Below are 16,516 nucleotides of genomic sequence, written 5' to 3'. Positions count from 1 at the left end.
GCTGCTGCCCCCAAGACAGCATGAAGGAACGGCCCCCTATCCGGAAACGGATCTAATGGGGGGCAGACTTTCTCTCTAAACCCAGGCGTGGGCAAGAGATGTTCAGGATCCCTGGGCGTTGGAGATCATATCTCAGGGATATCTTCTGGACTTCAAAGCTTCTCCTCCACAAGGGAGATTTCATCTTTCAAGGTTATCAGCAAACCAGATAAAGAAAGAGGCATTCCTAAGCTGTGTGCAAGACCTCCTAGTAATGGGAGTGATCCATCCAGTTCCGCGGACGGATCAGGGACAGCGGTTTTATTCAAATCTGTTTGTGATTCCCAAGAAAGAGGGAACCTTCAGACCAATCTTGGATCTAAAGATCTTAAACAAATTCCTCAGAGTTCCATCATTCAAAATGGAAACTATTCGGACCATCCTACCCATGATCCAAGAGGGGTCAGTACATGACCACAGTGGACTTAAAGGATGCCTACCTTCACATACCGATTCACAAAGATCATCATCGGTTCCTAAGGTTTGCCTTTCTAGACAGGCATTACCAATTTGTAGCTCTTCCCTTCGGGTTGGCTACAGCCCCGAGAATCTTTACAAAGGTTCTGGGCTCACTTCTGGCGGTTCTAAGACCGCGAGGCATAGCGGTGGCTCCGTATCTAGACGACATCCTGATACAGGCGTCAAGCTTTCAAATTGCCAAGTCTCATACAGAGATAGTTCTGGCATTTCTGAGGTCGCATGGGTGTAAAGTGAACATGGAAAAGAGTTCTCTATCCTCACTCACAAGAGTCACCTTCCTAGGGACTCTTATAGATTCTGTAGAGATGAAAATTTACCTGACTGAGTCCAGGTTATCAAAACTTCTAAATACTTGCCGTGTCCTTCATTCCATTCCACGTCCGTCAGTGGCTCAGTGCATGGAAGTAATCGGCTTAATGGTAGCGGCAATGGACATAGTGCCATTTGCGTGCCTGCATCTCAGACCGCTGCAATTATGCATGCTAAGTCAGTGAAATGGGGATTACTCAGATTTGTCCCCTCTACTAAATCTGGATCAAGAGACCAGAGATTCTCTTCTCTGGTGGCTATCTCGGGTCCATCTGTCCATGGGTATGACCTTTCGCAGGCCAGATTGGACGATTGTAACAACAGATGCCAGCCTTCTAGGTTGGGGCGCACAGTCTGGAACTCCCTGAAGGCTCAGGGATCGTGGACTCAGGGGGAGAAACTCCTCCCAATAAATATTCTGGAGTTAAGAGCAATATTCAATGCTCTTCTAGCTTTCCTCAGTTAGCAACCCTGAGGTTCATCAGATTTCAGTCGGACAACATCACGACTGTGGCTTACATCAACCATCAAGGGGGAACCAGGAGTTCCCTAGCGATGTTAGAAGTCTCAAAGATAATTCGCTGGGCAGAGTCTCACTCTTGCCACCTGTCAGCGGTCCACATCCCAGGCGTAGAGAACTGGGAGGCGGATTTTCTAAGTCGTCAGACTTTTCATCCGGGGGAGTGGGAACTCCATCCGTAGGTGTTTGCTCAAATGATCCATCGTTGGGGCAAACCAGAACTGGATCTCATGGCGTCTCGCCAGAACGCCAAGCTTCCTTGTTACGGATCCAGGTCCAGGGACCCGGGAGCGACGCTGATAGATGCTCTAGCAGCTCCTTGGTTCTTCAACCTGGCTTATGTGTTTCCTCTGCTCCCTCGACTGATTGCCAGAATCAAGCAGGAGAGAGCATCGGTGATTCTGATAGCGCCTGCGTGGCCACGCAGGACCTGGTATGCAGACCTAGTGGACATGTCATCCTTTCCACCATGGACTCTGCCTCTGAGGCAGGACCTTCTAATAAAAGGTCCTTTCAATCATCCAAATCTAATTTCTCTGAGACTGACTGCATGGAGATTGAACGCTTGATCCTATCAAGGCGTGGCTTCTCTGAGTCAGTCATTGATACCTTAATACATGCACGAAAGCCTGTCACCAGGAAAATCTACCATAAGATATGGCGTAAATATCTTTATTGGTGTGAATCCAAGAATTACTCATGGAGTAAGGTTAGGATTCCTAGGATATTGTCCTTTCTCCAAGAGGGTTTGGACAAAGGATTATCAGCTAGTTCTTTAAAAGGACAGATTTCTGCTCTGTCTATTCTTTTGCACAAGCGTCTGGCAGAGGTTCCAGATGTCTAGGCTTTTTGTCAGGCTTTGGTTAGAATTAAGCCTGTGTTTAAAACTGTTGCTCCCCCGTGCAGCTTAAACTTGGTTCTTAAAGTTCTTCAAGGAGTTCCGTTTGAACCCCTTCATTCCATTGATATTAAACTTTTATCTTGGAAAGTTCTGTTTTTGATGGCTATTTCCTCGGCTCGAAGAGTCTCTGAGCTATCTGCCTTACAATGTGATTCTCCTTATCTGATTTTTCATGCAGATAAGGTAGTTCTGCGTACCAAACCTGGGTTTTTACCTAAGGTGGTTTCTAACAAGAATATCAATCAAGAGATTGTTGTTCCATCATTGTGTCCTAATCCTCCGAAGAAGGAACGTCTCTAACATTATCTGGACGTAGTCCGTGCCTTGAAGCTTTACTTACAAGCTACTAAAGATTTTCGGCAAACATCTTCCCTGTTTGTCGTTTACTCTGGACAGAGGAGAGGTCAAAAAGCTTCGGCAACCTCTTTCCTTTTGGCTTCGGAGCATAATTCGCTTAGCCTATGAGACTGCTGGACAGCAGCCCCCTGAATGGATTACAGCTCATTCTACTAGAGCTGTGGCTTCCACCTGGGCCTTTAAAAATGAGGCCTCTGTTGAACAGATTTACAAGGCTGCGACTTGGTCTTCGCTTCACACTTTTTCAAAATTTTACAAATTTGATACTTTTGCTTCTTCGGAGGCTGTTTTTGGGAGAAAGGTTCTTCAGGCAGTGGTTCCTTCCGTTTAATCCTGCCTTGTCCCTCCCATCATCCGTGTACTTTAGCTTTGGTATTGGTATCCCATAAGTAATGGATGATCCGTGGACTGGACCTTACCTGATTTATTTCTCTTGTAGTTTATCCAGTCCACGGCCCGCCCTGTCCTTTTAAGGTAGGTCTAAATTTTAATTAAACTTCAGTCACCACTGCACCCTATGGTTTCTCCTTTCTCGGCTTGTTTCGGTCGAATGACTGGATATGGCAGTTAGGGGAGGAGCTATATAGCAGCTCTGCTGTGGGTGATCCTCCTGCAACTTCCTGTTGGGAAGGAGAATATCCCACAAGTAGTGGATGATCCGTGGACTGGATACACTACAAGAGAAATAAATTTATCAGGTAAGCATAAATTATGTTTTAGCTACTAAATGTATGTCGCAGGATGATTCTCAGTCAGAAGGGAATCGGGTTATGCCATCTAATTCTCCCCAAGTGTCACAACCATTAACGCCTGCACAAGCGACGCCAAGTACTTCTAGTGAGTCTAATTCTTTCACCCTGCAAGATATGGCCGCAGTTATGAATACTACCCTCACAGAGGTTTTATCTAAGTTGCCTGGGTTGCAGGGGAAGCGCAATAGGTCTGGTGTGAGAACAAACGCTGAGCCCTCTGACGCTTTATTAGCCATATCCGATGTACCCTCACAATGTTCTGAGTTGGGGGTGAGGGATTCGCTGGCTGAGGGAGAGTTTTCTGATTCCGGATTTCAAATTTATTGCTTAGGGAGGTTTTAGCGACTCTGGATGATTGTGTAAAATGGACAGATTCCTAGAGGTTCCTGCCTACACTGATGTTTTTGCGGTCCCTAAGAGGATTCCGGACATTGTTACTAAGGAGAGGTATAGACCAGGTTTTCCGTTCGCTCCCCCTCCTACTTTTAAGAAAATGTTTCCCATATCAGACACCGTGCAGGACTCATGGCAGACGGTCCTTAAGGTGGAGGGAGCTATTTCTACCCTGGCTAAGCGCACAACTATACCTATTGAGGACAGTTGTGCTTTCAAAGATCCTATGGATAAAAAATTAGAGGGTCTCATGAAGAAAATATTTGTTCATCAAGGTTTTCTTCTCCAACCTATAGCATGCATTGTTCCTGTAACTACTGCAACGTCCTTTTGGTTCGCGGCTCTGGAAGAGGCTCTTCATGTTGAGACCCCATTAGATGATGTTCTGGATAGAATTAGGGCTCTCAAGCTAGCTAATTCTTTCATTACAGATGCCGCTTTTCAACTGGCTAAATTAGGGGCGATGAATTCCTGTTTTGCCATTTTAGCGCGTAGAGCGTTATGGCTTAAGTCCTGGTCTGCTGATGTGTCATCAAAAGCTAAGCTTTTGGCCATCCCTTTCAAGGGTAAGACCCTATTCGGGCCTGAACTGAAAGAGATAATTTCAGACATCACTGGAGGGAAAGACCATGCCCTTCCTCAGGATAAGACGAATAAGATGAGGACCAAACAAAATAATTTTCGTTCCTTTCGAAACTTCAAAGATGGTCCCTCTACCTCTTCCCCTGCCGCAAAGCAAGAGGGGAATTTTGCTCAATCCAAGTCAGTCTGGAGACCTAACCAGACTTGGAACAAGGGTAAACAGTCCAAGAAGCCTGCTGCTGCCACCAAGACAGCATGAAGGGGTAGCCCCTGATCTGGGACCGGATCTAGTAGGGGGCAGACTTTCTCTCTTCGCTCAGGCTTGGGCAAGAGACGTTCAGGACTCCTGGGCTTTAGAAATAGTAACCCAGGGGTATCTTCTGGATTTCAAAGATTCTCCCCCAAGGGGGAGATTCCATCTTTCTCAATTGTCTGTAAACCAGACAAAAAGAGGCGTTCTTACGCTGTGTAGAAGACCTATATACCATGGGAGTGATCTGCCCAGTAACGAAAACAGAACAGGGCCAAGGGTTCTACTCCAATCTGTTTGTGGTTCTCAAAAAAGAGGGAACCTTCAGACCAATTTTGGATCTCAAGATCCTAAACAAATTCCTCAGAGTCCCATCCTTCAAGATGGAGACCATTCGGACTATTTTGCCGATGATCCAGGAGTGTCAATATATGACCACCATGGACTTAAAGGATATGTGTATCTACACATTCCTATCTTGAAAGATCATCACCAGTTCCTCAGGTTCGCCTTTCTGGACAAGCATTACCAGTTTGTGGCTCTTCCCTTCGGGTTGGCCACGGCTCCCAGAATTTTCACAAAGGTGCTAGGGTCCCTTATGGCAGTTCTAAGGCAGTGGGGCATAGCTGTGACACCTTATCTGGACGATATCTTAATCCAGGCGTCGACTTACCAACTAGCCAAGTCTCACACGGACATCGTATTGGCTTTTCTAAGATCTCACGGGTGGAAGGAGAACGTATAAGAAAGTTCACTTATCCCTCTCACAAGAGTTCCATTCCTGGGAACTCTGATAGATTCGGTAGACATGAACATTTTTCTGACTGAGGTCAGGAAAATCAAAAATTTTATCCATCTGCCGAACTCTTCATTCCATTCCTCGGCTGTCAGTGGCTCAGTGTATGGAGGTAATCGGCTTAATGGTAGCGGCAATGGACATAGTTCCGTTTGCTCACTTGCATCTCAGACCACTGCACCTTTGCATGCTCAAACAGTGGAATGGGGATTATGCAGATTTATCTCCTCCGATAAATCTGGACCAAGAGACCAGAGACTCTCTTCTTTGGTGGTTGTCACAGGATCATCTGTCCAAGGGAATGTGTTTCCGCAGGCCAGCTTGGGTCATAGTGACGACGGACGCCAGCCTATTGGGCTGGGGTGCAGTCTGGAATTCCCTGAAGAGCACAGGGTTTGTGGACGCAGGAGGAGGCTCTCCTCCCAATAAATATTCTAGAACTGAGAGCGTCAGGAAACCCAGTAAAGAAAACTGTACTACTTCACTGCATGGAAGACCTTATTACCATGGTATTGGTGGTTCCATTAGCTAAGGGAAAGGGTTTCTACTACAATCTGTTCGTGGTCCCCAAGAAAGAGTGCACATTTGTTGCTATTTTGGACCTTAAGGGACTCAACAAATGCGTAAGAGTTCCCACCTTCATGATGGAACTGATAAGATCCATCCTTCCCCTGGTTCAAGAGGGTCTGTTCATGTCTACTATAGACCTAAAGGACGCATACCTTCACTTTCAGAGTCACCGCACTCCCAAGTGTTCACCAAGGTGCAATGAGCTCTGCTGGCCGCGATTCATCTGCAGGGGATCGCAGTAGCTTCTTAGCTGGAAGACATTCTGGTCCAGGCTCCATCTTTGCCAAAGGCTCAGGACCACACTCAGAAGTTGTTCTTGTGATTTCAGGCCCACAGTTGGAAGGTCAATCTGGAAAAGAGCTCTCTTGTCCCGACAATAAGTGTAAACTTTTTTTTGAACGATTGTCACTATGCACATTTACCTTAGATATCAGTGCATGAAGGCTTGTATCCTGCTTTAGACCACTGCCTTTCCTTTGGTGGCTTAATGCATGGAAGTGGTAGGTCTTATGGTGTCGGCATCAAATGCTATACCGTATGCTCACTTTTATCTGAGACATCTTCAGTTGTGTATGCACAGACAATGGAATGGAAATCATTCAGATCTGTCACAGATCATCTGTCTGGACATCCAGACTAGAGTGTATCACTTGTTGGCAGTCCCCAACTTTAGTTCACCTAGTGATGTGTTTCCGTCGCCCTTTGTGGATAATAATCACGGACACAAGTCTGTCCGGCTAGGGTGAAGTGTTGGGATCCCCTGACAGCCCAAGGAACCTGGTGCCAACAGGAAAGTGTCTCTTCCGATCAACATTCTAGAACTGAGGGCTATATAAAATACACTTCCAGCGTGTTCTCAGCTGGGTTCTGCCCATTTTATATATGATTCCAATTGGACAACAATATGACTGTCCTACATTATCCATCAGGAAGGCACACTGAGTGTCTCGAATCCTCCTATGGGCGGAGATGCATCAGTGTCAGATTTTAGCTATCCACATTCCAGCTGTGGAGAATTGTGAGGCAGATTTTCTGAGCAGGCAGACTCTCCACTCAGGGGAGTGGTCCCTAAACCAGGAGGTGTATTTCTGTAAATAACTCTCAGATGGAGTGTGACGGACATAATCTCATGGCTTCCGGCTTCAATGCCAAGTTACGACAAACAAATCGAGATCCAGGGATCCTCAGGTGGAGCTAGTGTACGCTCTAGCGTTCAGTTTTGAATTTCAGTCAAATTGATCTGTTTCCACCGATTGTTCGGCTTGGTACGCAGACCTGATGAACTTGTCTGCTAATCCTTGCTGATTGCCTCTTCATCAGGACCTGTGGACTATCATTTTACAAAATAAAACAAAGTTTATGCTTACCTTTTTATTATCATCTTTCAGAATGATGCTCCACAATGTTTGGGCAACAGTTCTAATGACACCTCGACATACCCTGCTTTGTCTTTCCTACATATGTTTCCCATTCTCTACTCTGCTGGTTCTTGACAACCTCCTAGTGGCGGGAAATATATCCCCTATGTTATGGAGGACTGTGGACCTATCATTTTGAAAAAGAATTTATCGGATAAGCATACTTTTTTTTTTTTTTTTTTAATAAGTTCAGCCCCTGTGAAGTCTGTTTTATAATTTCTCTCCAAACTAGAGAATGTTTGATCATCAGGCCCATTGAAAGTAATGAAGTTCTCTTGGAAACTGAAGCTGTCTGTATTTCTTCTATTTAAATAAAACTGAAAAACTAAGTGCATTGTAATCTGTAAAAGAAACACATCAGTGTTCTTCACAGAAAATGTTGATAGCCTGGTGGCATAAATTGCCGGGTGGGAGCAGTATAAAACTTTCTAATATAAGATTTTCTGCTATACAAAGTACAAATTTAATTTGAATAATTTAACATAAATGTCTTTAATAATAATTTGTGCAATGAATATTTGCTAATCTTAGCTTATTGTTGGCTGCTATTTTAGCCGAGTGGTGCCCCCATTAAAAATGTCCTAGGGAGAACACTGCACATAAATATAAAAAATATGAGCCCAATGTAGTAGTTACACACAAACTGTAAAAAGCATATTCTGATTTTTTTTAAATCCCAATCCTAAATGCAGTGCTGTATGCAGAATCTATGTGCATTAAAACATAAAATAATGCAAAGTATAAATGTAATAAACCTTAATCTGAAGTAATATAAAATACAAAGTGTAAATGCAGGAGAACTTTCATGTCATACAGTGCTATATGTGCTCTGGGCTTGTCTCTCATTCACATCCAGAAATGCAGGGAACATCCCTTGGAGAAGTATAGCAAAATCTGCCCTGTTAGAATCTCGTGAGGTATCTCAGTGCTGGAGGATTATTTTAAATCATTTCATCTGAACTGAGAACTTTATATTAGGCCCTTTGTGTTTTACTCATATACAGGGTTGAACACACACACTTGTAACCTCCTTTTTTTTTTTTTTTTTTTTTTTTTAAATCTGCATTCCAATCCTCTATACTGTAGTGCTTGCTGTTTAGTTTAATTAGTAATATATTTGATAAGATCAACAAAGCATTATGAGATGCAGTATGTTGTAAATTCCATGTGTGCTTTTAGAGTAATCATACTTTCTACTATTATATAGGCCTGAAAGTAAACAAGAACCTGTAAAAACAGAAATGGGTCCACCACCCTCTCCAGCCTCCACCTGTAGTGATGCCTCGTCTATTGCTAGCAGTGCTTCAATGCCTTACAGTAAGTATCACTTTTTGGGGTATATAAATTTTGCAACAAATGTAACAGTGCACTCAAGCCAGGAGATAACCTTGGCTGTACACCAATGTATTTCGGCTAACTTATTTTTTTTGTCAATATTAAGAACGTAGACGGTCCACTCCAGCTCCTAAAGAAGAAGAAAAAGTAAATGAAGAGCAGTGGTCTTTAAGAGAAGTTGTGTTTGTGGAAGATGTTAAAAATGTTCCAGTTGGCAAGGTTGGTTTTTTTGTTTAGTTGTGCTTGAAGAGTGTGTATTTTCTTTAGATCTGGACACTTCTTTATATGTTTAGCAAATGGGTTGTTTTATCATTTAACTGATAGTACATGATGAATGAGGTGATAAACAATTGGGTTAACTGTCACTTAAGCTGAAACTTTAAATAAAAAATAACACTTATAGGATATGACTCCTCTAGCCCGCTTCCATTTCCATACAGTTTTTGGAAGTTTCTGCCCTTTTTGTGGGTTCATCCCCTTTTTCCTCTTATTTCTGGATGAATTTCTGGTTAGTTCATTTGGAACTTTCTCTGGCTTCCTCTTTTCCATTTCCATGCTACCACAGAGCTTAAAGAGGGTATTAACTTAAATGGGTGGTAAAACCAATTTCACTCCTATTAATTTTTCTTCAATCTCTTGCTATCTTTTTTTGAAAAAGCAGGAATCTAAGCTAAGGGGCCGGCCCATTTTTGGTTCAGCACCCTGGATAATGCTTGCTGTTTGGTGGCTACATTTAGTCACCAATCGGCAAGAGCAACCCAGGTGCTGAACCAAAAATGGGCTGTTTCTAAGCTTACCTTCTTGCTTTTCAAATAAAGATAGCACGAGAATAAAGAAAATGTGAAAATAGGAGTAAATTAGAAAGTTGCTTAAAGGGACACTAAACCCTATTTTTTTTCTTTCATGATTCAGGTACTCCTATTATCAATGTTACTTCGTTCTCTTGCTATCTTTATTTAACCTCTTAAGGACATATGACGGAATTTTTCCGTCATAAAACAATTGAGCAAACTGAAACCTGTGTCCTTAAAGGGTTAAAAAGCAGGAATGTGATGCATAGGAGCCGGCCCATTTTTGGTTGAGAACCTGGGTCATGCTTGCTTATTGGTGGTTAAATGTAAGCCTCCAATAAACAAGCACTATCCATGGTGCTGAACCTAAAATGGGCTGGCTTTTAATATTTACATTCCTGCTTTTAAAATAAAGATGGCAAGAGAACGAAGAAAAATAGATCATAGGAGTAAATTAGAAAGTTGCTTAAAAATTGCATGCTCTATCTGAATCATGAAAGAAAAAATTTGGGTTAAGTGTCCCTTTAAAATTGCATGCCCTATCTGAATAGTGAAAGAAAACATTTGGGTTTACTATCCGTTTAAGGTAGTATTCAGTGAGGCATAATTGTTAAACGGACACTGAACCCAAATTTTCTTTTTTTGATTCAGATAGAGCATGCAATTTTAAGCAATTTTCTAATTTACTCCTATTATCAAATTTTCTTCATTCTCTTGGCATCTTTATTTAAAAAGCAAGAATGTAAGATTAGATGCCGGCCCATTTTTGGTGAACAACCTGGGTTGTTCTTGCTGATTGGTGGATAAATTCCCCCACCAATAAACAAGTGCTGTCCAATGTATTCTGAACCAAAATTTGGCTGGCTTGTTAGCTTAGATGCCTTCTTTTTAAAATAAAGATAGCAAGAGAGCAATGTAAATTAGAAAGTTGCTTAAAATTGCATGCTCTATCTGAATCACAAAATAAAAAAATTTGAGTTCAGTGTTCCTTTAATAGCAACAGGTCTGCTAGAAAAGTAATTGTAAAAACTGAATTTATTTATGTACATATAGAATAACGTGCCATGGAAACACTATCAAGAACGCTAGGGATTGTTTTGCTAGCTCAAATATTTTTCATACAGGTGGTGAGTCCACAATCCATTTTTCCGGTTTATTCTCTTTTTGTGTTTTGTTTAGTATGGCTCTATTCCAATTAACATTTTTGCATGTGCATTCTTTGTGACATTATCACGTGCCAGCTCATTGATTTTGTGCATGTTTGCTTGTCTTTACATGTTGAGTTCCCAGGATAGTGCATTTTTTTCGCTTGTCTGTTTTTTTTTCACACTCCGGTATTTTGGTGTTTGGATTTCGGAAAAGTTTTGGATTTTGGAAATATTTGCATCTTTAAAATGGGACAGTTTGGAGAAAAGATAGGACGAAGTGTAAACAGTCGTGTCATTTAGGCAATATTTACTTGTCACGATACAGCGTATACATGCAACCTAAAGGGAGTTTTAAATAATTTTTAATACTTGTGTATACGTATTGCCATCATAAAGAGTATTATAATCAGAAAGTTAATAGTAAATTTAGACCATTATTTCTGTTTTAGAATTCAAAAACAAAACCAAAGACACAGGCAGAGAAAATTGTGACTTGCAGGCAGTGAAAATAGTTTTTTTATATAAATGCATACATTTGGATTTTGCTATTCTGGATTTGGTAATTTGTACCTGTACAAAATCACAATCATACAGGAGAGTAATACAATTTAAAACTAGACACCAGGCAAAGCATGTCTTTTTTTTTTTTTTTTTTTTTTTTTTTTAATAATGGTCCTGCTCTTGACAGCTTATACTTTTGTTGGTGGTGTTTTTTTTTTTTTTTTTATCATTATTGATTGGGCTTGCAGCAAACATGAAATAGCTACTTGAATGATTGCATAATAGGATGTCAATAGTATAAGGGTTCTCGCTAGGAAAAGAGAAATTTTAGGGAGTTAGGTGCTTGGATTGTCTGGTTAGGACTCGTATAATATGAAGCTCTGGCTAGTACTGGAGAGGTAGCTTAGGGTGTCATTTAGAAGTATAGTGATAATATAATGGAATTTCAATGTCAGAAGGTGAAAAATAACTACTTTTACACTCACTACTACTGCTTAAAGGGACAGTCCACTCCAAAAGTTTTCTTTAAAAAGATAATCTCTTTATTACCCATTCGTTGGTTTTATAGCTTACATGGTTACATTAATATTCTTTTTACCTCTGTGATTAACTTGTATCTTAGCCTCTGCAGACTGCCTTGAATTTTAGCCAATCATTGCTGACTCATAAATAATGCCACACGAGTGAGCAAAATGTTATCTGTATGGCACACAAGAATTAGCACTGTCTAGCTGTGAAAAACTGTCAAAATGCACTGAGATAAGAGACGGCCTTAAAGGACTTAGACATTCACATATGAGCCTACCTAGGTTTAGCTTTTAACAAAGAATAGCAATAGAACAAAGCAAATTTGAAAGAAAATTGGAAAGTTTTTTAAATTGCATGCCCTGTCCTAGTCAAGATTACACTTTCATGATTCAGCCTGTCCCTTGCTTTCTTTCATACAGGTGTTGAGTACATGATCCATTACTCCTGGGAATTGCTCTTCCTTACCACTAGGAGGAGGCAAAGATTCCCAAACCCCAAGAGCTCTTTAAAACCCTCCCACCGCACATGTACCCCAGTCTTTACTTTGCCTCTACTGGATGTGGTCGATAAATGAAGATGTGCATTTGATTCTTCAGAGAAAGGGGTTCTCGGTCAATATTGAGGCCCTGTTATGGTTTGTGGCTTCTTTTTTACCTCTGTCACAGACCCTCCTTTTTGGTTGCAGGGACTTATTTTTTTGCCTCCTTGGATCTACACTATTCTGCTATTCCATAACTTCTGCTGATATGTTTCAGTACTGGTTTGGCTGTTTGCTGGTTGACAAGTGTCTATTGGTAAATAGTTTCCCAGGGTTATCGGATAGGTTTCAGATGGCTTTCTTTCATGTAATTAGCAAGAGTCCATGAGCTAGTGACGTATGGGATATACATTCCTACCAGGAGGGCCAAAGTTTCCCAAACCTTAAAATGCCTATAAATACACCCCTCACCACACCCACAATTCAGTTTTACAAACTTTGCCTCCCGTGGAGGTGGTGAAGTAAGTTTGTGCTCTCTCCTCTTTGGAGTCTCAATTTGGTGCTGAGGGCTTTACAGGCTCCTCCGTTTGAAACTATGCATTTTCTGAACATTAAATTACTTTCTTGGAAAAGTATTGTTCCTTTTGGTCATTTCTTCTGCTAGAAGAGTTTTTGAGTTATCTGCTCTTTTTTGTGAATATCCTTTTCTGATTTTTCATCAGGATAAGGCAGTGTTACTTCCTGATATTCATCATTTTGTTCAGGTTTTGTTTTCGTATCAAACCTGTCATTAAGCCAATTTCTCCTCCTTGGAGTCTTATTTGGGTTCTGAAGGTTTTTCAGGCTCTTCTATTTGAGCATATGCTTGCTCTGGACATTAATTACTTTCATGGAAAGTATTGTTCTTTTTGGACATCTCTTCAGCTAGAACAGTTTTTGAATTATCTGTTCTTTCTTGTGAATCTCTTTTTTTCTGATTTTTTTTCATCAGGATAAGGTAAAAAAGGTTTTTGCTGTCCTCATTTCAATTCTTACCTAAAGTTGTAAATTCTAACAAACATTAGGGAGGAATTATTGTTTTCCTAAGACGACTTTGGTGAGATTCTTACTTTCTTTGGATATGGTAAGAGTTTTTGAAATTCTATGTTGAAGCTATTCAGATTTCAGATAGACTTCTAGTCTATTTTTTATATTTTCTGGTTTTAGCAAGGTCAAAAGCTTCTGCCATTTATTTGGCATCTTGCTTAAACTTTTGATTCATTATGCTTATTTGGAGTCGGGTGGATTCCCGCCTCAAGGATTACGGCTCATTCTACTAGGTAAGTTTCTACTTCCTGGGCTTTTTAAGAATGAAGCTTCTGTTGATCAGATTTGCAAAGCAATGACTTGGTCTTCTTTGCATACTTTTACTATGTTCTACCATTTTGATGTTTTCTCTTCTTTAGAAGCAGTTTTGGTAGAATGGTACTTCAGGCAGCTGTCTGTTTGATTCTTCTGCTTATAATTTCAGTTTTTTCATTATAAAGATTAAAACTTTTGATTTGGGTTGTGGATTATTTTTTTCAGCGGGATTAGCTGTCTTTATTTTATCCCTCCCTCTCTAGTGACTCTTGCGTGGAAGTTCCACATCTTGGGTATTCATTATCCCATACGTCACTAGCTCATGGACTCTTGCTAATAACATGAAAGAAAACATAATTTATGTAAGAACTTACCTGATAAATTCATTTCTTTCATATTAGCAAGAGTCCATGAGGCCCACCCTTTTTTGTGGTGGTTATGATTTTTTTGTATAAAGCACAATTATTCCAATTCCTTATTTTTTTGATGCTTTCGCTCTTTTCTTATCACCCCACTTCTTGGCTATTCGTTAAACTGAATTGTGGGTGTGGTGAGGGGTGTATTTGTAGGCATTTTAAGGTTTGGGAAACTTTGCCCCTCCTGGTAGGAATGCATATCCCATACGTCACTAGCTCATGGACTCTTGCTAATATGAAAGAAATTAATTTATCAGGTAAGTTCTTACATAAATTATGTTTTTTTGGTCCAATGTTCCAAGGAATCCCTTAAAGGCTCAAGCTGTTTTCCAGTCAGTTCTTAGATCTGGAATCTATGGGAGTCATTGTACCAGTTCCTTTGCAGGAACAGGGGATGGTAATTTCCATTGTCAGTTTTTTCCTTTCTTTACAGGCATTTTCAGTTTGTTGTTCTACCATGTGGTCTAGCTACAGATCGAAGTATATTAAAACTTAGGCTGTAGGTATTTTACATAAAATGGAAAATTCAAGAACAAGGTGTCATGAGCTCAAGCTAAAGGGTAGTAGATTCAGGAGTAATTTGAGGAAGCACTTCTTTACAGAAAGAGTGATTGATTTATGGAATAAACTTCCTCAAGAGGTAGTAGCAACAAACACTGTGGGGGACTTTAAAAATGCATGGGACAAGCATAAGGCTATACTACAAACTAGATAAGTTTATATTAAATAAAGTTCTGGGTGCCCTTTTGTTTGTGATCAATTCTTAGGATAGTGCCAGGTTTCCCTACCTGGACAATATCTCAAACCAACGGACTGTTTTTTTTTTTCAATGACCTGGTTGGAGGATCAATTATTTGATTCCGTCTCCATGAGTCTGAGCTGAGAAGGTTAAAGGGACAGTTCACCTAAAAATGTTCTCCCATTTAAATTGTTCCCAATTATCTATTTTACCTGCTGGAGTATATTAAATAGTTTACAAGTAGCTCCTTTACCCCTATTTTGGCCTTTGAAATAGCTGGTTTAGCTTGTGCTATCCCAACCTATACTGAAAGTTTTCATACTGAAGTTTCAGCTATTGAATAGCCTAAGTAAACACAGCCAGCAGAAGAAATGACACTCCCAGTGGGGTACAGGATAGTTAAGTAATAATAATTTTCCATTGTTGACTCTAAGTATTGAGCTTTGGTTTTCAAAACAAATATAAGATAAGGAAGCAAATGTGTGTGTACACAAAGTGATAACCTAATGAGACATATTACCTGACGCTCAACCCATTGTAATAGGCACAAAACCAGCTACACAAATAAACCTTAAAAAATACAATTTCTCACACATTTTATACTCTGCAGCTGGTATAATAAGTAATTGAAAATAAATTAATATAAAAACAATTTTACATTGTACTGCCCCTTTTACATTGGTGTCAGCTTGTCTGAACCTTCAGCCTCTTTTCCCTCTGTTGCTCTTTGTATGGAATTTCTGGTTCATATTGTAGCTTCAGATGCAATTCCTTTCTTTCCTAAGATATGGTGAGTCCACAACGTCGTCATTTACTGTAGGGGATACCACTCCTGGCCAGCAGGAGGAGGCAAAGAGCACCACAGCCAAGCTGTTTAGTATCACTCCCCTTCCCACAAACCCCAGTCATTCTATTTCCCTTGGTGCATGGAGGAGGTGAAGTTTTAGTGTCTGAAGAAAATTAGATTTCTTTTACTTCAAGCAAGATTTTAACTAGTTTAGAAAATCAGAGTAGGTTTACCCTTTCAAGACTGGGTGTAGCCGTACTCCACATTAGTGCTTTCAGTAGGGCAGTGGTGGCTTTAAAGCAGTTAGGAACTTGTGAGGTGGGCCTCAATGTGTTTTCCTACCATGTTGCTGCCCTTGTATAGAAAGCCAGAGTAGGTTTACTCTGTTCTTTCTTTTTTCCTCAGGTCTCTGTAAGGAGTGGCTTCCTTTCATACTGGGTGAGCTGTCCTCCTGCCGGACAGCTAGATGTGCAGGTAAGTGCCTTTTTGTCTTCTGGGGCTAGGAGGCTGGCACTGAATGGTTAAATGGTAAACCTGCAACTACTTGGGACAAAACATTCTGTGTAAGGGTTAATTATGGCCGTGAGCAGACTCTTTGTATTGTGATTTGGAAACGGGGGTTAACCTCCTCTGTGGAAAGAGAGGAGTTACCTTGTTTATTTTTTGGCTCAGTTTTTTCAGAACACTGTATGGGAAACATGTTCTCACAGGTGATTTTGGGGACACTCTGAATTTTCTCATATTGTGATACTTTAGCCATCTTAGATGACAGGGAAGCGCTTCTACAGATACGGCTTCATTTTCCTTCACTTCATTTCCAGCTTGAAGCGTGTGCTGAGTTATTGGCGCAGCTTCAAAGGCTGGTCATGTGACCTGTGTTCCATTCTCCGCAAAGGCTATACCGAGCGGTTGCGATTGAATCTCTGCCTAGAGCTCCTGGAATTCAATCGGCAGACCAGATAAAATCTACGATGGGATCAAGGTAGGCACCTCAGCCATTGACTTTGGTGTAGAGGTTGCATAGGGTTTCTTAATTACATGTTTTATTCAATTTAGAACAATATTAGAAGTGACTTTTTTCAGGT

The 16,516-nt window shown here is 40.8% G+C and overlaps 1 protein-coding gene across 1 annotated transcript in view; it reads left to right on the top strand.

Annotated features, from left to right (window-relative positions):
* UBR5 (ubiquitin protein ligase E3 component n-recognin 5) overlaps positions 1-16,516 on the top strand; it is an 877,374-nt gene that overhangs the window by 279,497 nt on the left and 581,361 nt on the right. The window contains exons 12-13 of the mRNA XM_053715922.1: positions 8,575-8,684; positions 8,809-8,921. Of these exons, the coding sequence (XP_053571897.1) occupies positions 8,575-8,684; positions 8,809-8,921 (223 nt within the window). The remainder of the gene's footprint in view (positions 1-8,574; positions 8,685-8,808; positions 8,922-16,516) is intronic.

This window comes from Bombina bombina, chromosome 5 (genome assembly GCF_027579735.1).
Source record: "Bombina bombina isolate aBomBom1 chromosome 5, aBomBom1.pri, whole genome shotgun sequence".
Taxonomy (NCBI): Eukaryota; Metazoa; Chordata; class Amphibia; order Anura; family Bombinatoridae; genus Bombina; species Bombina bombina.
This window is presented reverse-complemented; position numbering and strand designations above follow the sequence as displayed.